This window comes from Phacochoerus africanus, chromosome 5 (genome assembly GCF_016906955.1).
Source record: "Phacochoerus africanus isolate WHEZ1 chromosome 5, ROS_Pafr_v1, whole genome shotgun sequence".
In the NCBI taxonomy this organism is placed as follows: Eukaryota; Metazoa; Chordata; class Mammalia; order Artiodactyla; family Suidae; genus Phacochoerus; species Phacochoerus africanus.
Window position 1 is genome coordinate 117,296,464 of NC_062548.1, and position 24,921 is coordinate 117,321,384.

General features: G+C 57.7%; 2 protein-coding genes across 2 annotated transcripts in view; one reads left to right on the top strand and one right to left on the bottom strand.

Moving 5' to 3' along the window:
* HADHA (hydroxyacyl-CoA dehydrogenase trifunctional multienzyme complex subunit alpha) overlaps nt 1–4,523 on the top strand; it is a 44,429-nt gene extending 39,906 nt beyond the window's left edge. Inside the window, exons 15-20 of the mRNA XM_047782474.1 lie at nt 1,054–1,194; nt 1,600–1,668; nt 2,416–2,611; nt 3,192–3,306; nt 3,773–3,918; nt 4,014–4,523. Coding sequence (XP_047638430.1) covers nt 1,054–1,194; nt 1,600–1,668; nt 2,416–2,611; nt 3,192–3,306; nt 3,773–3,918; nt 4,014–4,159 — 813 coding nt within the window. The 3' untranslated portion in view covers nt 4,160–4,523. The remainder of the gene's footprint in view (nt 1–1,053; nt 1,195–1,599; nt 1,669–2,415; nt 2,612–3,191; nt 3,307–3,772; nt 3,919–4,013) is intronic.
* A 1,765-nt stretch (nt 4,524–6,288) lies between these two features.
* Nucleotides 6,289–24,517, bottom strand: GAREM2 (GRB2 associated regulator of MAPK1 subtype 2). Its single transcript, XM_047782479.1, has 6 exons — nt 24,335–24,517; nt 21,132–21,272; nt 12,059–12,189; nt 10,297–11,331; nt 9,148–9,317; nt 6,289–8,673 (listed from the first exon to the last, which is right to left on the bottom strand). Exons 1-6 carry the CDS (start codon nt 24,444–24,446, stop codon nt 7,641–7,643), a joined length of 2,622 nt encoding a protein of 873 aa, XP_047638435.1. The 5' UTR covers nt 24,447–24,517; the 3' UTR covers nt 6,289–7,640.
* Between the last annotated feature and the right edge of the window lie 404 nt (nt 24,518–24,921).

Here is a 24,921-nt window from a genome sequence, read left to right on the forward strand (position 1 = left end):
TCTGGTGTAGGCCGGTGGCTACAGCTCCGATTGGACCCCTAGCCTGGGAACCTCCACATGCCGCGGGAGCGGCCCAAGAAATAGCAGAAAGACAAAAAAAAAAAAAAAAGGATCTGACTGCAGTGACTTGGGTCGCTGCAGGGGCGTGGGTTCAGTCCCTGACCCAGGAACTTCCATATGCCGAGGGTGCAGCCAAAAAAAAAAAAAAAAAAAACCAAACACCAACACTGATCTGGGCCTTTCCCCTGGAGTTCCTTATTCAGTGGGTCTGGGGAGGATGTAAGAATTTGCAGCTCTGTCATTCCCAGGTGATGCTAACGCTGCTGGTCAGGGTACTTGAGTTTGAGAATCACTGGTTTTATGAGCCTTAAGGGAATTTGAGTGTAAAGAAATGTTATTTAAACCCAGCATGGTCATCCCTCAGTATCCATGGGGGATTAGTTCCAGGAACCCCAGCAGATACCAAAATCCACAGAAGCTCAACATGCTGAATAGGTACAGTGAATACAGCTGACCCTCTTTATCCTCAGATTCAACCAAATGGATCTGTGGTTGGTTGAACCTGTGTATGCAAAATCCGTGGATACGAAGAGCTCATTGTATCCTGATGGTGAGACCCATCTCTGTAAAACCCAAGTACATCTCTGAGAGTCCAGCCTATTAACTGATTCTCCTGCCTGTCTTTCCCCCCATAAAAAATCGACCTCTCACTCAAACCATCAGCATGATTAGTATGAATGGAACCCTCCTTTGTTCTTCCCCAGTAAATCTAATTTGGCCTTTAGTGGAGATTTTGGCATTAATTGTTGGTAGGACCCATTGCCCTTAATGAAAAGCCCTAGAAGCAGGTGGAAGAGAATTCCAGTCAGCTGTCCCCTGAACTTACGGACTTTTCATCAGAGAACCATGGATCCAAACCCCTTGACTGTATCAAGCAGTGTTTCTGTATTGCAACCACCTTTCTCTGCAGTGCTTTCCCAGCAGGAAAGAGGGCTGTCCATTCCCCCTCAGAGGCCTTGAACCTGTCTTTGGTCTCCTTTGTCCCCTTGCCAGGTGATTGGCATGCACTACTTCTCTCCTGTGGACAAGATGCAGCTGCTGGAGATTATCACCACTGAAAAAACCTCTAAGGACTCAACTGCTTCAGCTGTAGAAGTTGGTCTCAAACAGGGGAAGGTCATCATTGTGGTTAAGGTAAGGAGCTGAGTTTCAGAAAAGTTCTGTGAAGCCTCCTTCTATTTCCAGGCTTATCTGTAACTCTTCAGGTCACGTATGCCAGCTTTTGATATGATTTCCCCCTGTTTGTCTGCAGGGTGGGCAGGGGTGTGATTGTACCTGTGAGTCAAGCTCTGGGATGTGGCGAGTTCTCCCCGCCATTCCAGACCTTTCAGAGGGCCCTGAGATGATCTCCTGTGCTCTTGGATTCAAGCCCGGCTGCCCCTGGCTATGGCTCCCCCTGCAGTTTAATTTTTAAGGTGTATAATTGAGATTATATACCACCTTGAATTTTGCAATGACTTCTGGGCGAGAGACTGCTTTCAGACTCGGGCAGTGCCCGCAGCTGAGGGGCCCGGGAGCTCATGTTCTCTCCCTTGGCAGGATGGACCCGGCTTCTACACCACCAGGTGCCTCGCACCCATGATGTCTGAAGTCCTCAGAATTCTCCAGGTCGGTATGGGTCTCAGGATGGTCGCAGCGTCTTCCACTCCTTAAACTAGTTTTCCAAACTGGCAACGCCAAGATGAGGAGCAGGCTTCCTCCTTCTAATACCCCAACTCCTGGCTCTTCTCCAAGAAGGCCCTTTGGTGCCCTCCCTTTGCACACAGTGCTGGCGAGTCACGGGCTGATGCTGCACTCAGCGGGCAGAACAAGCTCTGCTCCCTGAGCGTCCTCCCTGCTCCGGTCAGCCACAGGCCTCCCGACGTGCTCTCTGTGCTGTTTCCACAACCCCATCCAGAGCGGGCTCCATTTGGTCTGATTGATGCTGCATCTGCATCTGCCGCCCTCGGACCCCCTGGTGGCCTTTAAGGTGGCTCACCGCAGGGCAGGGGCCTGGCCGGGCTCTTGCAGACCAGGGGCCCCGGCTCTGCAGCCCTTCTCCTTGGTGACGCCTCTCCCCTCAGCACCGGGAAACAGCCCTGTCTGGCCTGGAATCTGTTATTCTTGAGATTCAGGATTGCAAACAAGAAGGGAATGAATGCTTTGTTCATCTCGAGACTTCCTTCAAACGCTGTAGGTTAGGAAAGGCTCAGACTTCCCCCTGTGGCTCCTCAACTGTGCCTCCCTGAGCGAAACAGTCCCGGCACCTGGGAGTAAGTGGGTGCTGCACTCAGCCGCCTCCGAGGGGCGCACAGGGAGCCCTTAGGGGAATCTGGGCCGGCCTTCCCTGAGGTCCCAGCCTTACTTCCCATCCAGGAAGGAGTTGGCCCTAAGAAGCTGGACTCCCTGACCACGAGCTTTGGCTTTCCTGTGGGCGCTGCGACGCTGATGGATGAAGTTGGCATGGATGTAGCGAAACACGTAGCGGAAAATCTAGGCAAAATCTTTGGGGAGCGGTTTGCAGGTGGAAACCTGGACGTGCTGAAGCAGATGATATCCAAGGGCTTCCTGGGTGAGTCGCCTCAAAGAAGCATAACGAGCGCCAGTAGTGACAGAGCTCCTGAGCCCAGCCGGTCACCCAAGGCCCGTGTGAAGAGTGTGTTTCTTATAGAGCCCCCTGTCACAGGGAGTTTTCGAATGATTTCCTGACCCTCTTCTCAGGCTGGGCCTGTGGCAAAAGGTAGAACCCAGGCCTCCTGAGGCTCTGCCATTGCCCGAGCGGTGTGCCATCAGCTGAGATGCTGCAGGAGCATCGCACCCAGGTCTCCGGGCTGTCTGGCCACCCGTGTGGAGGGAGTCAACCTCTAGGTGCAGAGCGTGTAGCTGAGGCTCACCAGAGAGGGGCTTTCGCTCTCGGCAGAGTCGCAGCAAAATCAGCACGAGGCCTGGTGAAGCACAGCTGGACATTCCACCTCACCCACATGGCCTTTCCCGCTGAGTCACACAGATTTCCAAGCTCCAGGAAATGCAGGCTCTTTTTCCTTCTCCACCAGCTCTTCCGACAAATGCTAATTTCTCGGGTAGGCCAGATACACAGGTTCCGGGCCCGGGATCTGAGAGCTGGTAACGCTCCCTTTCCCTGCGTCTTTCAGGTCGCAAGTCTGGGAAGGGCTTTTACATCTACCAGGAGGGAGTGAAGAATCGGAATGTGAATTCTGACACGGAGAGCATTTTGGCAAGTCTGAAGATACCCTCTCGGCCTGACATGTAAGTTCATTGGAGGGACTCTTGCTACGGAAGCTTATTTCCCATCAGCCCGAAGCTTCTCCATCCCCCTGTGGTCGGTTTTGTTACGATGATACCTGACCAGAGAGAACATTCTGATGCTTAGCACTCTTTGCCCTTCCATACTCCACCTCGTTCTCTTCCAGGCACCAGGGTAAGGACTGCACCCGAGCCTTGGGAAGCCCCCTTGGGAAGCCTCCCCTCGGAGGGTCCCGGAAAGCACCTAGAAAGATGGTTTTCCTAGGCCCCTTGCAGTCAACAGCTGCTGAGGTCAAGAGACCCTCCTCTCAGTGCCGGTTTCAGGCTAATTAGGGCAAGTTAACTGGGTTTCAGGTTAATTGCTTGGAGTTTGACCAGGGCCAGCCCTCACTCCCAGTCTGCACCGGGGCTCCCACCTCCTCCTCCCCTTTGACCCCTCTTCTACCTGAGTGTCTCTCCCTGTCGGCAGCTCTTCAGACGAAGACATCCAGTACCGCCTGGTGACCAGATTTGTGAACGAGGCTGTCCTGTGCCTGCAGGAAGGGATCTTGGCCACACCTGCCGAGGGCGACATCGGGGCCGTCTTTGGGCTCGGCTTCCCCCCCTGTCTTGGAGGTCGGTCGGTCGGTCTTGCCCGTTGGGGAGGTGGCTCGCTTCATCCTAGGGCTTGGTTCGCTTCTCCTTCAACTGAGCCCCCTTCCTCCACTTAGGGCCCTTCCGGTTTGTGGATCTGTACGGGGCTCAGAAGGTCGTGGACCGGCTCCGGAAGTACGAGGCCATCTATGGGAAACAGTTCACGCCGTGCCAGCTGCTGATTGACCATGCCAACAGCCCAAATAAGAAATTCTTCCAGTGAGCGAGCCTCCTCTCTGCTCTCTCGCCCCCGACACCGACAGCGGCAGCGCTGGTTCTGCCCAGAGCAGCATCTGGACTCATCACAGGAACCGGGAGGAAGACAAACTCGGGCACTGGGCGTGTGCGATTAAAGTGCCTTCGGCCATGACCAGCTCTCCCTGCGGGGAAGTCTGGCTGTAAAGTAGTTTCTGCTTCATGTTGGCAGGTGGAACCCCTGTGCTCAGGAATTTACAGGCCCGATGCCCAGAGAGGCAGTGTCTCTGGGCCATCCTTGCTGCCTCTTCCTCCTGGGAGCCCAGTGCTGGTGAGGGCCCTTCTGCACCTGGCCATACACTTAACAACAAAGACCCAGCTCTTTAGCAGCCTTTCTGCCTGCCTTTGTCTTGCTTTGTCTTCTGTCTTTGTCCTTCTGGTTTAACCCCCTTTCCTTCAAGGAGTGAACTGGAATAAAGCCCTGTGCTTTGGAGGTGGGAATGTATTGGAAGAGTTTGGGGTGGCACCTTAAGAAAGAAACTGTGAGGATGGAAATGGGATTTTTTTTTTTTTTTCTTTTTAGGGCTGCGCTTGTGGCACATGCAAGTTTCCAGGCTAGGAGTTGAATCAGAGTGCAGCGGCTGCCGGCCACAGCCGCAGCCGATCTGAGCCACATCTGCAACCTCTGCCACAGCTCGCAGCAACGCTGGATCCTTAGCCCATTGAGTGAGGCCAGCGATTGAACCCACATCCTCATGGATACCAGTCAGGTTCTTAACCCGCTGAGCCACTATGGGAACTCTGGAAAGTGGGATTTGAGGAGCCTAAAGCCTTTTAAACTGACTGTACATAAACGCCCACGGGGGAAGAGGCTCTTGCTAACCTGAGCAGACTAAGAGGTCCAGAGGACCAGCACCTAAAGGAGACTCCTCTCCCAAACTGCATGTCCTCCTAGCAGTTTTACCTTTTTTTTTTTTTTTTTTTTTTTGGTCATTTTGCTATTCTTGGGCCGTTCCCATAGCATATGGAGGTTCCCAGGCTAGGGGTCGAATCGGAGCTGTAGCTGCCAGCCTACACCACAGCCACAGCAACACGGAATCCAAGCCGCATCTGCAACCTACACCACAGCTCACGGCAACGCCGGATCGTTAACCCACTGAGCAAGGCCAGGGATTGAACCCGCAACCTCATGGTTCCTAGTCGGATTCGTTAACCACTGCGCCACGACGGGAACTCCAGTTTTACCGTTTTCTTGGTGTGACTTGTTCACGTGTGTGTCTCAGGATGTCAGGTGAGCGGTAAGCAGCAGCAGTGACATTTTCCTGGTCAGTGTATCGTGCCCCCAAGCATGGGAAGTGGACGATGCCCACATGGTGATCACAGGCAGCCTGTGGGAGCCACCGCCACCCCCACCCTGCTAGAGCCTCCACTCCTCCCCTGCCCTGCCCTCTGGTGTGGAAAGCTCCTGCCCCTGTGTTCTGGCAGCAGCAGTAGCCAATCTGAGCAAAGAGCTTCAGGGCTCCTCACTGGGTCTGGCAGGAGGATCCACACTTGAGTGTGTGCAGAATCCTAACTCCGGTCCCATCACACTGTGCAATCTCAACTTTGAGATGCCACCCAGTCCCCCTGCCTCTCCTCCAGTTGCGAGTACTTCAAATAGCCCCCCGGTGCCAGCTCTGCTGTGGGGACTGGCAGGCAGGGAGCTTACCCCAGCTCAACACTCAGAGTCTGGTTGCTAGGAAGCCAGACCAAAACCAAGGGCTTTCGGTGACTCAGAAGGTAGGGAATTGATCCTCTACACCAAGGCCATGAACAGGCTTCTGGGGGTGAGGGGTCTGGGCAGCCTCAAGGCAGGTGTTTAGACAGACAGGAAGTTAAACCTGGGTGGTGACCTGGAACTTTGAAGTGTGGCCTTTCCAGCAGCAGCAGCACTAGGCAGGTGTGAAAGGTTAGTGAGAACTGAAGGTTCTTAGTAGTTTAGGGGCCCGTGGCGGGGGGGGGGGCGGTTCAGAAGGGAACAAGGGCAGCTCTACCAGCTGTCTGAGGAACGAGTGGGCCCAAGCACACACCATGTCCTCGCCTGCCCTCGGGCACGGCACCAGTCGGGCCCGGTGGCCTTCTGAAAGCACGCAATTGACACCAGAATTCCACCTGTGCTGCTCTTCAGTGGTCTAGCATTTATTTCACTTGAGGATTCATTCAGTGATTGGCAAGGAAACCAAATGTCACCGCATCCCAGTTTCTGTGCTCTCCCTCCTGACTCCCTTGCCCTCGGCGCCGAGGCAGCCCACTTGGGCGTGAGCACTGGCACAGCTTTGCTACTCTTTAGGCAGAAATAGGAAATAAATATCTTGTAAGGCAGACGAGAAGGCGGGTACCCTGGCCCAGACACTAGGGATTAGTGTGGTTCTGGTAGGTGAGGACAGCCCTGAGTGCTGCCAGGTCGCTGTGCTTGAGATCCAGGCCACCAAGACCTGCTCTTGGTGAAGCAGGTGCACAAGTGCAGAAGGATGACCTCCAAGAGGGAAAAAGCAGGTTTCCCCGAAGCTACTATGCTTTTTCCTTCCTCCCCATCCTACCTGTGCCAGGGACAGAAAACCAGGGCAGGACACCGTGTGTTCACCAGAGTTAAGTGATGGGACAGAAGATGGGTGGGAGTGACCGAAGGCCACCTGCCTCGAGAACCAGGGAGCAGTCGCCCTCAATCCACCTGCTCTTCCACGGAGTCTTCCTGGACTGGACCCAACAGGCAGGATGCGGGCCAGCTGCAGTGAGCTCAGGACAGAAGCCAGGGGGCGGGAGACGTGAGGGCGCATCTGGCTCCCTAAGTAGGTCCAGAGCAGAGCTGTGCTCTTCCAAAACCGTCGCCCACCAACCGGAACCCAGAGGTGGAGCCCCAGGTGCGGCGGCACAGGCTGGTACTCCGTGCACCTGTGTGCAGGGCCAGGGCCGCAGCACATGGTGGCACGGAGGGAAAAGGAGGGCATCTCAGAGATAGAGGAATCGGCACCCTGATGCTGGGGCAGCTTAGGCCAAGAGCCCACAGAGCACAGAGGAGAGAGGGCACTTGAGGAATCTGTGCTTAAATGATGGCTCGTGCCTTCCCTTGTCTCCAGCCCGCACCTACGTACGAGTCGTGAAGTGCGCAGTGTCAGCGCAGCACTGCAGCAGGACAGAGCGCTGTGAGGTCACCACGAAGGCCAGCTTTTGCCCTCCCCTGGGAACCGCAGCAGGGTGTCACCAGGCCCAGGTGTGCACTGGTGCCTCCAGCCCCTTCCCCGCGTGCTCTGCCAAGGCAGGACGCAGGCAGGGGTCTGGCCCAGAGCACCCTGTTTCCGGGCGTGTCTCCCCTGGATGCACTCCGCGCGGCTGCTGAGCAGCCTCAGTCTTGGCCCAGGTTCTCCCTGCAGGCAGGCCCCGCCTCTGGGCGCGCTGGCCCCCTGCGGACCCAGGGCTGGCCCCCGGGGCCTCCGTGCCGAAATCCAGCTGAGCAGCTCGGAGCTGGGACGTCAGATCTTGGGCCGCCAGCCTTTGATGAACTGCATGATCTTCTTGACCTGCAGCTTGGTGAGGTGGAAGTCGTCGGCCAGGATGTCCTCGCTGAGCTGCACGAAGATGCTGCCGTCAATACGCTCTCGGGCAAAGCAGCTCACCACGTCCTCCGAGAGCCCGATGAAACGCAGGCTTCGGGAGACCTCCTCCAGGGACAGTGCAGACAGGTCCGCGGGGGGCTGCCAGGAGGAGGCATCCCGGCCTCCCCAGCCTGGGGTCCCATCCCGGGGACTGGCGGGAGGCCCTTCGAGGCGCCCCTGGGTCAGGAGGAGTCGTGCTCCACCCGCCTCAGGTCCCTGCAAGGCCGCTGGGGACAGCGGGGCGGGGACCTGCCGCAGCCCCAAACCTTCGGGCTCAAAGGTCTTGGAGGGTCCAAGGGGTGGAAGGCCAGGCCCAGGCCCAGGTGCCCCCACAGCTCTGGGCTCCTGACAGCGCAGCAGCTCTGGTTCTGGAGAACTGCCCCGGCCCAGCTCAAAGGGATCGAAGGGCTCCGGGGCCGGGTCCTGCCACTCGGAGGACGAGGAGGAGGAGGTGGGACAGGAGGAAGTGGGAGCAGCTGAATAGGCCTGGCCTGGCGAGCCTGGGCCTGGGGAATAAGCGGGGCTGGAGGTAGCCAGGGGGCCCGAGGTGGCCAGGGGCCCCGAAGAGGAGGCCGCTGAAGGGCCTATGGGGTAAGCAGGCCCAGAAAAGGGGTTGAGAGCTCCGAACGGAGCAAAGCGTTTTTGGGGGTGGGAGGGCTTGAACAGAGCAGGCGGGCAGCTGTGATAGGTCTTGACGGGGGTGTCGCCCCCCAAGAGGGAGGCAGCTCGACTGCTCAGGGGCTCTCCGAGGGCTCGGGAGGCCTGGCTGGGCTGCGTGGTCGAGGGCAGGGGTCCCGGGGCTGGGCGGCTGGAGGACTCGCCCACCTTGCAGTCCCCCCAGGTGCAGGGGTAGCAGTAGAGGGAGTAGGCATCCGGTGATGGGGAGCCACTGCCACTGCGGGAGCCCGCCCTGTGGGCAGAGAGACAGACACGGATGGGAGGGTGAGCAGAGCAAGAGGGAAACTGGACAGGGTCTCGCACACCACACGGCATGCCACTGCTCGGCCAGGTCCCAGAGGCCGCCGCTCTGATCCCAGCAACCCTGGCCCGGCCCCCAGTGGCCATCTGGGATGGCCCTAGTCTTCCTTCCGCAACCCCCGCCCCTTCCCCGCCAAGCAAAGTTAAACTAAACCGAACTGCGGAGAAAATGTGAAATAGCAAGGAGCACTCCATCCTCTGGCGGATCCCAGTACGGAGGCAACCAGAGCACTGCTCCCAGCCCATCGGCATCAGCGAGGAAAGGAGCGAACTGAAGCAGGGAGTCCCAGCCCTCAGCACCCTCTCCCTAGGTACCGCTCAGCAGCCCGCGCCCTCGGAAACGCCCCACCCTTCCTGCCTCCATCCAGCAGAGGAGGACCAGGACCAAGAGAAGGAAGGGGCTCACCCATCCTGGAGGCCAGAGGAGTAGTAGGAGAGGCTGGAGCTGGGGGAGTGGACAGGCTGCAGCTTGGGGAAGCGAGGGGGCACCGGGGGGCTGCCCGAGAGCCGGCCGCTGCCGCTGCCACCCCGGGGGGGCACAGGTGGGGCGTTGAGCAGGCGGCACTCCTCCTTCACCTGCAAGCACAGGGTCCTGACTCTACCCTCTGTCCCCAAGCAGCTGAGGGGGGCGAGGGGGGAGGTGTCTGGGACTGACACTGGCCCACTTTGCCAAGAGGCTGCCTTGCCTTACGCCCCAGCTGCTTACTCACCCACCCGGCCCCTCCTAGTCTCTCCAGCCCATTTCACTCATCGAGAGCCCACAACACATACACTGTCTCCCTTGGCCTTGAAAATCCACCACGAATGTATAAAAAAAAAGAAGAAAAAATAGATGTAGATCAAAACCAATCAGTTAAACAGACATACTCCCTCCTCAAGGAAAGGGAGAGAAAAAAGAAAAAGAATGAGGAGCAGAAAGAGAAGCACAAGTATCTGCCACCTAGACCTTCCTTATAGGTCAACAGTCAAAGTGGACCCCACGCGACGTTCAGTCCGTAGTCTGTGGACAAGCTTGGGTGGAAAATTGTCTTAAACAGATAACTGGGTTTTCTTAGTGCAGGACCTCTCAGAGCCTTTATTACATAAACAGTCTGTGGCACCAGAGTGAGGAGGGGGAGGGCTGGGAATCCCAGACTACATTTGCTAAACTTACTTCACTATAGAACCTTGTTTTCACTGTACGATGTGAGGGACTTCTGTTCTGTGGGGCCTTCTGGGTAATGCTGTTGTGGGCTCATCCCCCATTCGCTAAGGCTGGGGACCTGCTGGCATCCTTGTCCCCACAACTCCCAAAGCCACCCGTCCCCGGTATCCTTTCCTGCAAATGCTCCTGCATCTCTTTCCTCCTTTGCTTCTCCCCTTTCCCCACCTCAGCCTCCCTCGGTCACACCCTCCAGGGGCTGGAGGCTGAGATGCCCAGGCTGGGGCCCAGGAGAACTAGCTTTTCCAGCCCAATCCCCGCCTCCTGGATGGACAGTCACCTCCCTGGAGGATGGTGCCCACAGAGCTCAGCGTCCCGCCTCCCACCCTCCTGGCCTCCACCGCGCCCACTCACCGCTTCGGATTTGGGAGGCACGGGAGGCGGCGCCGCCTCGGGCTCCAGGCGGGGCGGCCCGGTGGCCCCGAAGGAGATGAGGTCGGGCCCGGGCAGCGGCCGGGCCCTGCCCTCGGAGAGGCCCTCGGCCGCCTGGTGCGTCCACAGCTCCTCGTAGGGGATCTCGGCTGGCGGCGCGGCGGGCTCGGGCGCGCCGGCCCAGTCGGGGCTCACGTACTCCTGGTCGCCGTCGCCGGTGGGGCCGGGCGCGGGGGCGCGCGGGGGCGCGGGCAGGCAGAGGCGCGCGCGGCGCGGGCTGGCGCAGTCGTCCGCCAGCTCGGCAGGAGCCTCGCGCACGGCGGTCGAGTACTCGTCGGGGTCGAAGCGCTCGCGGCAGTAGGAGGCGCTGTCGCGCACCAGGCGCTCCACGCGCGGGTCCCCGGCCAGCAGGCCCTGCGGCAGCGCGAAGCGCGGCGTGTCGGTGAGCAGCAGGAAATGCAGCGGCGCCGGGCCCTCGCGGCGCAGCGCCAGCCCCAGCACCACGGTCTTGGAGATGATGCTGACCAGCTTGTAGCAGTGGCCCTCCCGCACCGGGTGCAGGTCGTAGGGGTTGCGCGGCGGCCGGCTGGGCACCAGTACGTTCACCGGGAGCCGCACGCGCTCGATGATGGCGCGCACCGTGTGCTCGCCCTCCTGCATCTGCAGCTCCAGCGGGCTGCGCGTGCTGAAGCGGCCCTGGCACTGGAAGGGCAGGCTCAGGCTCTCGTTGGTGCGGTGGTTCATACAGATGAGGCAGGGCATCTTGCCTTTGATGGGCCTGGCGCCGCCGCCGCCGCCCGCGGCCCCCGCGCCCCCTGGGCCGCCGCCGCCGCCGCCGCCCACCCCGGCCATCGCCCCGGCCCGGCCCAGCTTGCGCAGCAGGGTGGTGAAGCGCGAGCGCTCCTTGGTGGTCTTGGCGCACAGGATCTCCGCCTGGCCCATGAGAGTGAGCTCGTCGCCCGCGTGCAGCGTGAAGTTGTACACCTCGCTGTCCTCACTGAACTCCCCCGAGACCACCTGGGGATCCCAGAAACGGGACAAGGCCTTAGCCAGAGCCCAGGTTAGGCCAGTCCCAAGAAACCCTTCGCAAACCAGGAGGACTGCCCTCCTCTTGGGTCCTTCCCAGGTCTGAGACCAGATCAAGAGCGCTGGACTGGGGACCGTCCATCCTGGAGAGGCCACGTGGTGGCTGTGCCGCCTTCAATGAGTTACCTCCTGGGACCTTAGTTACTCTTACTTGGAAGAATTGCTGTAAGAATTAAATAGACTATATGTACAGTGAAATACTTAGAAAATATTCAATATATGGCAACTTTTGTTAGCGATTTCTCACAATTAGGGCAGTAATAATCCTCCACCTAGTCAACAAGACAACTCTGAAGAAAAACGAACTGAGGGATAAGAAAAGAGTTTGTAAGCAATAAAGAACTAGCTGCACATGAGTAGGGCACCGCGCCATGTGTCCGCCACAACCACCAGCCCTACCAGCGGATGCTAGGCCGGCTGCCCTGAAAGGTGCCCAAGGCAGGGCGTGACCCTCCACACACTGCTGCTTCCCCGCCTTTTGCAGGAAGTTCCTGGGCCCAGTTCCAGGAAGTTCATACACCCACCCAAAGGCTTTCAAGGGGCCGCCACAAGCCACACGGTGACACTTCTACCTCCCAGAACCCTCCAACCAGGATCAGGCTTGCCTCCCAGGATAGTGGAAACCCAGAGGCACCGTGCCTGTGCGGGAAGGACTGACCTTGACACTGAAGGTGATGGCTTCCATCACAAAGATGCGGTCGGGGAAGACGCTGGCCACCTCCTCCACGCTGCTAAAGTACCTCACTGGCTCCCGCACATCCCGGGCCTGCTCCAGCAGCTTGAACTTCCCTGCACGGGCGGGAAAGCAGGCTGTTAAGGTGGGCCTGCTTGCATCCCAAGAGGCCTCACGCTCCGCACTGCTTGCCCAGCCAGCCCCTCTGGAACTCAGGTGGGCAGAAGGGCAGGTTTGCACTAGTGGAAGGAGCTGGGCAGCTGGTTCAAGCCTCAGCAGGGTGGTGAGCACAGATCCCCGGCAACTCAAGCCCAGCACTCACCCAGTGGAGAGCTTATACGTGTGTGATAGGCCCACTCAGAGAAACCCAAGTGCAAACTGGCACCCACACACTTGGACACAGAGCTGTCCTCCGGCCAAGTGTGAGTGTGGCACTGCGGATGCTGAGTTCCTAGCTTGGTCCCAGCCCCACTCTGATTTGCTGTGACCTTAGACAAATCCCTTCCCCTCTCTGGGGCTCTAAGTCCTCAACTGAGGAGGCTGGAGCAGATGATCGTGGGCCTGCCCGGATCTGCCATCCTGCGCCTCGCCCTTGCGTCGCTAACCTACACTGATGCAAGGCTCTGGAGGCCCCTGAGAGCCACTCGGATCTCTGCCCTGTTCCCAAGCCCTTCCCTGGTCCAACGGCCAGCCCCACTGTCCCTGAGGCCTCTGATCTGAGCCGAGCAAAGCCTCCCTCACACGAGGCCCTCCCAAACCTGAAGTCCAGGGCTGCTGCGGCTGGCTCAGCAGCTGCCCTTCACACACGCAGACTTTAAAGAACGATGAGAATCCACAAAGCTGACACCACTCTGGGTAACTGTCTGACCTCGCTGGCTGCACACCTTTTATGTGCCCGCCTACCTGAGCACAAAGACAGACTGTGAACCACCCCGGCATCTGGACAGATGGCCTCTTCCCGGGCCTCACAAAAGGCAGAGAGTCTTGTACAGGCCAAGAGAAGACAAGGTGACTCCTTCACTTCTGCTGTCATCCTGGTGGTTGCCGCCGTCAGAGTCCATTCATTGATTCATCATCCCACAAGCATTTCTGGAGCACCCACTATGAGCCAGACACTGGCCCAGGCCCAAGTGGGCATGCCAATCTGGGTAAGTTACAGTCTGCCCTCGAGAAAATTCAGATAGAGTGTGTGATGGCAGGATGTGACAGATGCTACAGCAGAGCCATGACAAAAGAATGAGAGGGCCACTGCGAGGGGGGAGACCTGCCTGAGGCTCTGAGGGGGTCTGAAGAGTGAAGAGTTTTACACAACGGACATTCCACGTGGAAGACACAGCACATGCAGGACTCACGGAAACAGACTGCCTGCCCCAGACGGCGAGAGCTGAGAGGGAAGACTTGAGGGCGGATGTGGACAACGACTGAGTCGTGAGAGGCTCTGGGTGCCAAAGGGTAGGACTTTGCCCCCTAAGAAGGAAGCCCACGGGAGTGTTATGTGCAAGGAGAGACCAATATCCAAGCTGAACGCCATCAAGGTAACAGGGACGAGGAATTCCTGCTGTGGCGCAGCAGGCTGATGATTCAGCTTGTCTCTGGCATTGCCGGTTTGATTCCCAGCCCCTGGCGTTGTGGCAGCTGTGGCACGGGCTGCAGATGCAGCTTGGGTTCAATCCCTGGTCTGGGAACCTCCACAGCTGCAGGTACAACCATAAAATGAGAAAAAAGAAAAAAAAAACAACTTTATTTTGGAGTTCCTGCTGTGGCTCAGTGGGTTAAGAACCCAGCATAGTCTGTGTAAAGATGCGGGTTCAATCCCTGGCCTCACTCAGTGGATTAAAGATCCATAAAGTATACCATAAATAATATGAAAGAGGAACAGAAAATGAACAAACATCCAAAGACAAATCACGAGAGGGGAAGGAGAGGAAATTTCGGGAAGGGGAGTAGGGGGAGGGGGGTTTTGGGGAGCTGAGGGGAGGGTACTTGCAAGGGCGGAGGCGACCTTGGGGAAGGTGGTTCTGGAAAGTGGCCTGGGGCTCTTGGAAGAGCCAGCGCAGGACCTAGTATGGGGGGCTGGAGCAGTCAGTGAAGGCTGTCCCTGCGGGGCTGCTGAATTCTCCCCCCGGCCCTTGGTCTCCTGCAGGAGCCAGTGCAACGTTTCCCTCCAGCGGAGGGAGAGACACATCAGTGTCTGGGGCTGCTGCCAGAGCAGCTGCAGCTTCTCCCTGCAGGCCTGGTGAGTCCCCATGTGGACCTGGGCCTGCTGCAAGAGCAGCTGCAAGTTCTCCCTGCCCGGGTTGTGTCTTGGCCTCTGGCTCCATGTCTCCTGTTGGAGCTTCAGGCTGGGCCTCAGGGGGGGCCAGGCCATCCCACAGACTCAGGCATAGGTGGACTCTGTCCTCTGTGCCAGAGCCAGATGTGCTGAGCTCCCCATGAGCTCAGCAGAGGACCCCGGGGAGCAGCCTGTGTGGAGTTTCATCTGGAGGCCTTCTGCCCTCCTCGCCCAGCTCCTGGCGGGTCTCGGGCAGGGGCTCTGCAACGACAGTGAGTGGCAGAGGGCCTGGCCCCGAGGCGTCAGAGCTCTTCAGGGCCATTATCTTCTCGCTGCTTCTTCTGCTCCCTTGACCTTCTGCTCCCAGATCAGATGAGGCCTTGTCTGCTCAGACACTCCCTCCCTGGGAGGAATGAGACTGGAGGGCTGGGGGTACAGCTCGTGCACAGGGCTCATCCCTGACTCTCAACACCCACCTTCTCCCCAGCCAGCTTTGTCCTGGGGTGCGGACGGGACCCGCCCAGCAGGCATCCAACCCCTCGTCAGCCTGCTCTTGCTTGAGGCAGACCCACTCACCCCTCACAAACCCGTCTACACACAATCATCCAGGGAGGGGACACAGGGCTATGGTGTGGGATCAGAGAAGTCCCTGCGCTGGGCTGGAGCGCCCCCTCCCGGTGCTACCTCTGGGTCCCTGCGGGCAAAGGCCTGGGCCCTGAGTTCTGATCCATTTTCTGCTGGTTTCGCAGATGTTGTCTCTGCTGCGCCATTGGCCTCAGGAGAGTGGGACACAGCAGAGCAACTCCATCCCGCCTCTGTCCTCTCTGAGGGAAATGGGTGCCTGGCTCCCCAGGTTCCAAGTCCTGTCGGACTCTATTGCCAGGGGAGTGAGGTCACTTCCTGGGGTCCGCTTAGCCGGTCTTCCTCCTTCCACAAAACTCCCCCAGGGTACCTCTGGGCTGCTACAGCTCACCCGCCGAACCCCACGTTCTAGTTCTGTGAAAAATGTCCTTGGTATTTGGATAGGGATTGCACCGAATCTGTAGATTGCCTTGGGTAGTACAGTCACTTTGATAATATTGACTCTTCCAGTCCAAGAGCATGCTGTATCTTTCCATCTGTTTGTGTCCTCTTTGATTTCTTTCATCTGCATCTTATAGTTCTCAGAGTGCAAGTCTTTTGTCTCTTTGGGTAGGTTTATTCCTAGGTTTTTTGTTTTGTTTTGTTTTGTTTTTTGATGCGATGGTAAACGGGATTGCTTCCCTAATTTCTCTTTCTGCTCTTTCATTGTTAGTGTATAGAAATGCCATTGATTTCTGTGTGTTAATTTTGTGTCCTGCGACTTTGCCAAATCCATGGACGAGCTCTAACAGTTTCCTGGTAGCGTCTTTAGGATTCTCTAGGTATAGTATCATGTCATCTGCAGATAGTGATAGTTTTACTTCTTCCTTTCCAATTTGGATTCCTTTTGTCTCTTTTGCTTCTCTGATTGCTGTGCTAGGACGTCCAAAACTATGTTGCAGAGTAGTGGCGAGAGCGGACATCCTTGTCTTGTTCCTGATCTCAGCGGGAATTCTTTCGGCTTTTCACCCTTGAGAATGATGTTAGCTGTGGGTTTGTCATATCTGGCCTTTGTTATGTTGAGGTAGGTTCCCTCTTTGCCCACTTTCGGAAGGGTTTTTATCAGAAACGGGTGTTGGATTTTGTCAAAGGCTTTTTCCGCGTCTATTGAGAGGACCATATGGTTTTTATTCTTCAGTTTGTTAATGTGGTGTATCGCACTGATGGATTTGCGGATATCGAAGATTCCTTGCATCCCTGGGATAAATCCCACTTGATCATGATGTGCAATCCTTTTAACGTATTGTTGGATGCGGTTTGCTAGTATTTTGTTGAGGATTTTTGCATCTGTGTTCATCAGTGAAATTGGCTGTAATTTTCTCTTTTTGTGGTATCTTTGTCTGGATTTGGTATCAGGGTGATGGTGGCCTCATAGAATGAGTTTGGAAATATCCCTTCCTCTGCAATTTTTTGGACTAGTTTCAGAAGGATAGGTGTTAGCTCTTCTCTGGATGTTTGATAGAATTCTCCTATGAAGCCATCTGGTCCTGTTTGTTGGAAGTCTGGGGTGGTTTTTTTTTTTGGGGGGGGGTTGTTTGTTTTTTTGATCTTTTTGTCTTTTCTAAGGCCGCCCCTATGGCATATGGAGGTTCCCAGGCTAGGGGTCTAATTGGAGCTGTAGCCACCGGCCTTCGCCAAAGCCACTACAACGTGGGATCTGAGCCATGTCTGCAACCTACACCACAGCTCACAGCAACACTGGATCCTTAACCCACTGAGCAAGGCCAGGAATAGAACCTGAAACCTCAGGATTCCTAGTCGGATTCGCTAACCACTGAGCCACGATGGAAAGTTTTTAATCACAGTTTCAATTTCAGTACTTGTGATGGGTCCATTCATCTTTTCTATTTCATCTTGGTTTAGTCTTGGAAGATTGTACTTTTCTAAGAATTTGTCCATTCTTCTAGGTTTTCCATTTTATTGGCATATAGTTGCACGTAGTAGTATCTTATGATCCTTTGTATTTCTGTGATGTCTGTTTCACTTTTAATTTTTTTTTTAATTTTTTTCACTTTTAATTTTTTTTTAATTTTTTTCTACTTTTAATTTTTTTAATTTTTTTAATTTTTTTAATTTTTTTTAAAATTTTTTTCTACTTTTAATTTTTTTTTAATTTTTTTCTACTTTTCATTTCTAATTTTATTGATTTGAGTTCTCTTTTTTTCTTTTTGAGTCTGGCTAAGGGTTTGTCAATTTTGTTGATCTTTTCAAAGAACCAGCTTTTCGTTCCATTGATCTTTTCTATGGTTTTCTTCGCTTCTATTTTCGTTGATTTTTGCTCTGATCTTTATGATTTCTTTCCTTCTGCTAACTTTAGGTCTTATCCGTTCTACTCTCTCCAGCTGCTTTAGATGTAAAGTTAGGCTGTTTATTTGAGCTTTTTCTTATCTCCTAAGGTAGGCTTGTATTGCTATAAACTTCCCTCTTAGAACCGCTTTTGCTGCATCTCATAGGTTTTGGAGTGTCTTATCTTTGTTGTCATTTGCTTCTAGGTATTTTTTTATTTCCTCTTTGATTTCTTCAGTGATCCACTGGTTGTTTAGTAGCATGTTGTTTAATCTCCATGTGTTGGTGGTTTTTGTAGTTTTTTTCTTGTCATTGAGTAATGAGTTCTTGAAAAGAACTGAGGGAAGAATAAAAATGAGCAGACCAAGAGATATGCTGAAGAGAGCCTCGCAGGCTGTGCTGCCTGATGATGAGTGGGGTGGGGAGGAAGGGACTCAGACCATCAGCCTGGTCAGAAGTGGAGACAGCAGAACTGTTAACGAGAACTCAGACCCTGAGAGCTCCCGCTGTGGCACAGTGGAAACGAATCTGACTAGTATCCAGGAGGATGCAGGTTCAATCCCTGGCCTCACTCAGTGGGTTAAGGATCCGGTGTTGCTGTGAGCTGTGGTGTAGCTGCTGCTCTCTAGCCTGAGAACTTGCATATGCCACAGGTGCAGCCCTAAAAAGCAAAAAAAAACAAAACAAAAAAAAAAAAAAAACCCCTAGGACCCTGGAAAGAAGGGAGTTGTGCGGCATGGGCCAAGCTGAGGAAGCCAAGTGAAGTCCTTCAGGGGGTGCTCCCAGCGCAGCTGAGCGAGTGAGTGCCGAGCTTGAGGGCCCCCAGTCAGAAGGTCACCAGCCCACAGGAGGCAGCGGCGGCTGTGGGGCAGGCAGGATAGCTCAGGGAAGAGGACGAACAGAAGATCTTGACCCTTTGGAGCCCCTCTTTCCAGAATATTCTCACAGTGTACTCCTAGCTGGCACACACACACCATTTTGTATACAGTATGGGAGTTCTTGGAGCCCCAAAACCCAGCCAGGAACCCAGATGGAGACATACACACCCCCCCACCCCATGCAGAGTATGAAGAGCAAAGGGCTGGGACAGAGCCTGCAGCATCATCTAGGAGCTGGAAGAGTGAGAATAAAGAAAAAGAGGGGGAAATGCCCAGGAGAAAGCTGGAGGGAACATATCCCACCCCCACCCCATGCCGTCCACCCCACCCACTCTGAGATCCTGGTGGGAAGAGGCCTCAGATGTGTCAGGGCCTCAGAGGGCAGCAGGGATACACTTGAGAGGGAACCTGGCACAGAACAGGGGTCTGCAGAGGGCGAAACCCTGAGTCACAGATCAGCGACCATCCAGCAAGAATAGCCCCCTTCTCTTACCCGCCGCCTCCCCCATATCCACACACAACCCCCCAAACCCAAGCAGCCAGTAGGGGAGAAATGCCCCCTGCCCCCTGTGGGGAGAGCTGGAGCCAAGTCAGGGCCAGAGCCGGGAGGATGTGGCCGCGAAGAAGATCGATGTAACCATGGTAGCCAGCACCACCCCCTCCGCCGCCGCCTGAGCCCAGCCCCGGTCATCACTGCCCGGAGGAAGGAAGGGAGCCCTCCCGGGAGCGATGTTCTGGCCTCTGGAAGCCTTTTCCTCCTTCTGCAGCCCCACTGGGGGCAGCTTCCTCTCCTGCCTCCCCCATGAGAGACCCTGAGGTCCCCGGCGGCTCTCGGGACCTGCCGTATTCTGGCCTGCCCCCTCCTCTCTGCCCTTGACTCCCAGAGCACGCTGGTGCGGCCCTAACCACCCTGCCAGCCTGAAACAGGGTCTTGTTTGTCACCCCTCCCGGCCAGCACCTGACCCAGGGCAGAGGCTCTGTAAAAAAAAGATGGTAGGTAATTACACAGACTACGGAGTCGGACGGACCTGGCTGAATCCCGGCTCTGCCACCTGCCACCTGGGTGGCCTTGAGCAAACGATTTCACCTCTATGGGCTTGGGTTTTCCCGTCTGTAAAAGAGAAGCACACTGCTTGGCTCACGGGGGCTGCCCAGTGCTCCGCAGGGCCGTCGGGGGCTGAGAGCAGCGCCGCGCGGAGGACAGGACTGGACGGGGCGGGGCGGGGGCGGGTTATCCCGGAGGAGCCAGGGGTCCCCGCCTCCTCGCGCAGGGTGCCTTGGTCTCGAGGCCCAGGCGGCTGGCGTTGGCTCAGGCCTACTCGGTGCAGGGGCGCCGGCCTGCGTCCCCCTCCACGGGTCCGCAGCCGCTGCCGCCCGCGCTATTATTAATTCATTAGGAGGAGCCGGCGGCCAGGAGCTCTGCGCTCACAGCTACCTCGTTACCCGCCGCCTCCGAGGGGGCCTCGGCCTCCCCGCCCCCACCCAGGAAGCTGGGGCTGGGGATGAGGACCCCCGTAGGCCAGCTGTCACCCCAGGAGCACCGCCCATTCAGGAGGCACCAAAAGAGATGGGGGGCGGGGGGGAGGCAGGAGTTCCACCGACAACTTCAGAGTCCCCTGGGAGGCTTTGCGCCTTGGCTTCCCGGATTTTAAAGACACATCCGAAATGGCACTGTTCCTGAAGTCACATTACTGTCAGCGAGGGCTTTGTCCACTCTTTGCTTTTTTTTTTTTTAATCCTAAGAGAAAGACCTGGGACCTCTCCCTGGACCAATGCCAGATAGCGAGGCTGGGCGGTTTCTAGCTTGGGTAGGCCTCTCCAAGGGCTCCAGGCCCAGAACAGAAGCCTGGGTGGGAAAGATACTTGAAAGTTTCCACATCTTTTAAATGGGCTGTGGGGGCTACAGGAATAGCAAGTTCACAGGGTACTGTCAAGAGCAGAAGCCCTGTAAAATGCTTGGTCCTGTCCCACCGGCTCAGGAGAAACCCAGGCCGGGCCAGAGGGGAAATGACCTACCAGTGAGAAAGGGACTGAGAGCAAAGGAGTCCAGCCTTTGCTGAGGGTGAACAGCAGGTGCACACAGAACTGGGCTAACTAACCCCAGGAGCTTGGTGAGACTTTCTCACAGCATTGCTGTGAGGATGCAATGATGCAAACGCTCAGCCCAGCCACTGGAGCGCAGCTCGTGCTCAGTGTACAGGACCGGCTCACATGGAGGCATCTCCGGGATGTGGCCACCAGACCTGGCATCCCTCCCCCACAGTGGACAACAACCCTGCATCCCTCATGCAGGGAAGCACCAGTCTAGGAGTCAAGATACCTGCCTTCCAGCCCTGGCTCTGCTGCTCACTAGCTGTGTGACCCTGGGCAAGTCACTTCCCTGCTCAGGCCCCTTTTTTTAGCAGCAGAATCCTTTCCCTTCAAACAAAACCTTAGGACATCAGCAGCATATATAAAACAGATAAAAGTCAAAAGTCATTAGCATCATCTTAAAAGTCTAAAAACTCAACATTTGGGAGTTCCCGTCGTGGCTCAGTGGTTAACAAATCCGACTAGGAACCATGAGGTGGCGGGTTTGATTCCTGGCCTTGCTCAGTGGGTTAAGGATCCGGCGTTGCTGTGAGATGTGGTGTAGGTCACAGACACAGCTCGGATCCTGTGTTGCTGTGGCTCTGGCATAGGCTGGCAGCTACAGCTCGGACTGGACCCCTAGCCTGGGAATTTCCATATGCTGCAGGTGCAGCCCTAAAAAGCAAAATATAAAATAAAATGAAATGATTCAAACCAGAAACCCAGGGCTCTAGAAAGCAGTGTGAAAACCACTGGGCCCAAACTCTAACCTTAATCCTAATTACTTCTCTGCCAGCCAGGACCTTGCTCGTCCCTTCTGCTCCAAGGAAAGACAACAGCTTCTGCCAAGGCTCCCTCTGACTCCCATGCCCAGCCCCCACCCCCCACCCCTCCCACCAGCTCTAGGACATCTGTCCCTGGCTGGGCACACCTGGGTACTGCAGGGGGATGTCAATCTTGGGCCCGATGACGTAGTGGCCCTCCTCCAGGGTGTGGGCTGTCACCGTTGTCCACTGGCGGCAGGAGTGAATGAGCAGGATGTCTCGCTCGCTGACGCCCTCTGCATACTCCCCTGGGAGGGGAACGGAGGAGAGAGGAGGAAGGACAGACAGAAAGAGACAACATTAGGAGGGGCAGAAAGAATAGGCGGGGTGACCTCCTCACCTCCTCACCCAGACCCTGCCCGGGGACAGCTCCCCCTGATCCCTGTCCAGGCCAGCAATGCTCATGGGACAGGCGAGCTGCCAGCTGTGACCTTGGAGCTGAATCAAGCTCCATCTCCCGGGGCCTCAGGCTCCCAAAGGGGCCCCAGCAACCAGCCCAGCCGCCGTCCCGCATTCATCATTCGCCTGCACTGCGCTGCCTGCTGTCCCGGCCCCTGCCCTCCAGGAGCCCTGAAGGGGAGGTGGGAATGGATGTGAACAGAGAAGACAGGCCAAGTTTGAGGCGCTGAGTGGAGGCCGTCTGAGCACTCAGGTGGGGGCAGCAAACTAGCAGGGGTGGGGCCTCAGAATCACCTGAGCTCACACCAGCAGCATTCCCAGCCCCTAAATCAACGCCGAGGGCAGGGAAAGAGGGCCTTGCTGGGGGCAAAGAAAGGACCAAGAAGGCCCTTGTGCCTTGTGGGTCCCAGCTGGGAGGGGCCCCCCATAGCCATGGGGGTCAGGAGAATGGCAGGGCTTCGAGGAGCTGATCCCGCGCTCTCTGGGCAGCCCCTTCCTTCTCAGTCACTCTCCAGGCAGCCTCCGGCATCCCTGAGACCTCAAAGGAGAAGGGAGAGAACCTGATAGCCCCCGCCCCATCTCAGAGAAGCTGCTTCTCGGCGCTCCCTCCTTCAGCCCTGCATCCTCCCAGTCTTTGGAAGACAGTGACGATGGCGGGGGGGGGGGGGGGGGGGCGGCTTTTAAAGCGGAGGGGAAGCTGCACTGGGGCAAAGGTGTTAGGAGGGGCCTGGGCCCCAGAGGCTCCAACCCCAGCAACGGTTTCCAGGAGAGCAGGCTGGCCTAGCTTCCAGGAGGCCTGCGAGCCGTCTCCTGGATGCAGCTGGTGGGGAGGGTGGGGGTGGGGAACGCCTCCTTCCCAGCCCCCGTCGACAAAACTTACTCAATTTTTGCCACCCAACCAAATGGGAAATGGTTTGCTCCGCTGGCTGGGGACTCCCTGAAGTGTGTTCATTTGGTGGCAGAGAGCAGGGTGGGGGTGTTTGGGACCTTGGAGGAGGGCCTGGCTCCCACTCTGTGTAGTATATGGATGTGGGGGGAGGGGGTCTGAGTCTTCCCCCTTAATTCCTCACCTCCCACTCTGCCACCGCCTTTCAGAGCTCTCGTAAGCCCCTTCCGCAGGGAGGCCACAGCCTCACAGGACACATACCCACAGCCACGGCTCATGGTCACCAGGGTTGAGCCAGCAGAGCACAGCCACATGGCCCACAGTGAAAGGGGCTTGTCACCCCAATGACCCAATTGGGTCCCATGGTCCCACCAAGGGGCGGCTCGCAAATGCACAGGCATGTAGGGAACTTCAAGACAGGCTTTTCTTTTCTTTTTTTGCCACACTCTCAGCATATGGAAGCTTCAAGGCCAGGGGCTGTATCCAAGCCACAGCTGAGACCGACGCTGCAGCTGCAGCCACAGATCCTTTTAACCCACTTCGCAGGGCGGGGATCAAACCCCTGCTTCCACAGAGACTCAAGCCACTGCAGTCGGATTCTTAACCCACTGCACCACAGCAGGAACTCCTCCAAAACGCACTTTTGATCACATATTCACACCCGCAATTTTGATCACAGAAGCTGACCACAGCCATAGCCACCAGGGTCACAGACCGCTGGGCCATCACACCCCAGCCCTCCTTCAAGAAGCCTGCAGCCCAGCAGCAAGACAATAAACTGACCATCATAACAGATGCACAAGAGCAGACAAGACAAGAGTGCCAGAGGTGTCAGGGGAGCCCAAAGGAGGCGTGCCAGACTGGGGAACTCAAAAAGGATGCCCTAGGCGGGGGAGATGCCAAAGAGGATGTGTGGGAAGTGGCGGGGCAGAACCTAGGGCCAGCCTATTCCATTCACACGAAGACACACACAGCCTGGCTGTTGACATGGGCAGTCTCAGCATCACACGCTGACCATCCGGACAGCAAGACACTGCAGGGCCGGGCACCCCTGCCCGACGGCCCAGGCCTGGACGCTCTCACGGAGCCCTCGCCTGGGACCCGCTGACACTCACTGTGCCGGCTCCTCGCCGCCGCAGGTCGGCCGAAGGGCTGCCCGGCCTCACTCGCGGTGAGGCGAGGAGCCTGTGGCCGCGCGCCCCATTAGCATTCAGGGAAGCGAGTGTGCCAGCGCGGGCCAAACCCCTATTCTTCTCACACACAAAACCCCCGGCCTGGCTGCCAGCCCCGACTCCTTCCCCTCCCCCAGCCAAGCAGCCCCCCTTCCCTCCAACAGTCCCCTCGCTCCGCACTGCCTCTCGGGGGCCCCCAAGCATCAGCAGAGCCGCCCTGGCCCCGGGGCCCCAAAGAGAAGTGGGGCGAGATGTGGGGAGAGCCGGGGGCTTGGGGGGCACGCCCGGCGGGAAGCCTTGCTCAGTCTAGCCCAGAGGTGGCTTGCCGTCCCCGGGGACCGGAGGCTGCTCCTCCGGCCGCGAAAGGAGGGTGCGAGAAGCGCCTCAAGAGGGGCCCAGCGGGGCTGGGGGGCGGTAGCGGTGGGAAGACGGAGTTCGGGACCCAAGGGATGTGGGAGGATCGAGGTGAGAGACCGGAGACAAAGGCCTGCAGGGGGGCGCCGCCCGGGCGGGGGTCTGAGGCTAGCGGGGGGGAAGAGGGTGCACCGACGGGGCGGGCTTGGTGGCTCCGCCGCGCTCCAGGCGCCAGCTGGGCCGGAGAACTCTGTCCCGGGCCCAGCCCCAGTCTCTGTCTCAGGTTTCTGTCCCTGTGCCTCTCCGCGGGACCGGGGAGGAGGCGGCCCCTGGCTGGTGGGCCCCGGGTCTCCGGGGAAGGGGCGCCAGGAGCGGCACTGGGCCCGCGTCGGGGAGCAGGAGGGCAGGGGCCGCATCCTCTCGGCGCCGCTAGCACCTGCCGGGAGGGTCCCCGATGGCCGCGCGGTCGCCCAGTCGCCCTTCCCCTCACCCTCGGTACCTGGCCCGAGGCAGGCGAGCGTGGGCAGGCGGCAGCGGCTGACGATGAGGTCGAGCGGGAAGGCGCCCATGCTCCAGCGCAGGCCGGCCAGCCCAGCCGCCAGCTTCTCCATGGCATGGGCGCCTCCGGGGCCGCCGTCCTGGGGCCCCGACGGCCAGTCCCTCGCGGCCCGGGCTTCCGCGCCCGCCGCCACCTCCTGGGGCCGCCGCGGCGCTCGCTGCCTGGCTGCCGGGCAGGGGCTGCGGGCGTCACGTGGCCGGCCTCCCGGCCCGGCGCCGGCCCCCGCCTCCCGCCCCCCACCCCCCGCCCCCCGCCCCCTGCCCCACCCCCAGCCCCCGCCGCCGCCGCCAAGGCCCGCCTCCCGCCCGCCCCGCTCGCCCGCCCCCTCCTCGAAAGTCCAGGTGACAGCCGGGGACCAGGCACCCCAGGCCGGCGCCTGGAGGGAAAAGGAAGGCTCGAAGCGGCATCCGAGGGGTCGGGGGTGGGCGTCGGCCTCCTCTTCCCCGTGGAGTGTGTTCGGATCCGCTTCCCGGCCAAGAGGGGCGCCTCTCCGGGCCTCCGTCCCGCGCCAGGTCCTGCTTGGCTTC

Bases quoted from the DNA above. Each gene is read 5' to 3' on its own strand.
- GAREM2 (XM_047782479.1), bottom strand. From the start codon at position 24,446: ATGGAGAAGCTGGCGGCTGGGCTGGCCGGCCTGCGCTGGAGCATGGGC. The intron at 21,273-24,334 runs GTACCGAGGGTG...TTCCCCTCCCAG, and splicing joins GCTCGCCTGCCTCGGGCCAG to GGGAGTATGCAGAGGGCGTC. The intron at 11,332-12,058 runs GTCAGTCCTTCC...TGGGATCCCCAG, and splicing joins CCATCACCTTCAGTGTCAAG to GTGGTCTCGGGGGAGTTCAG.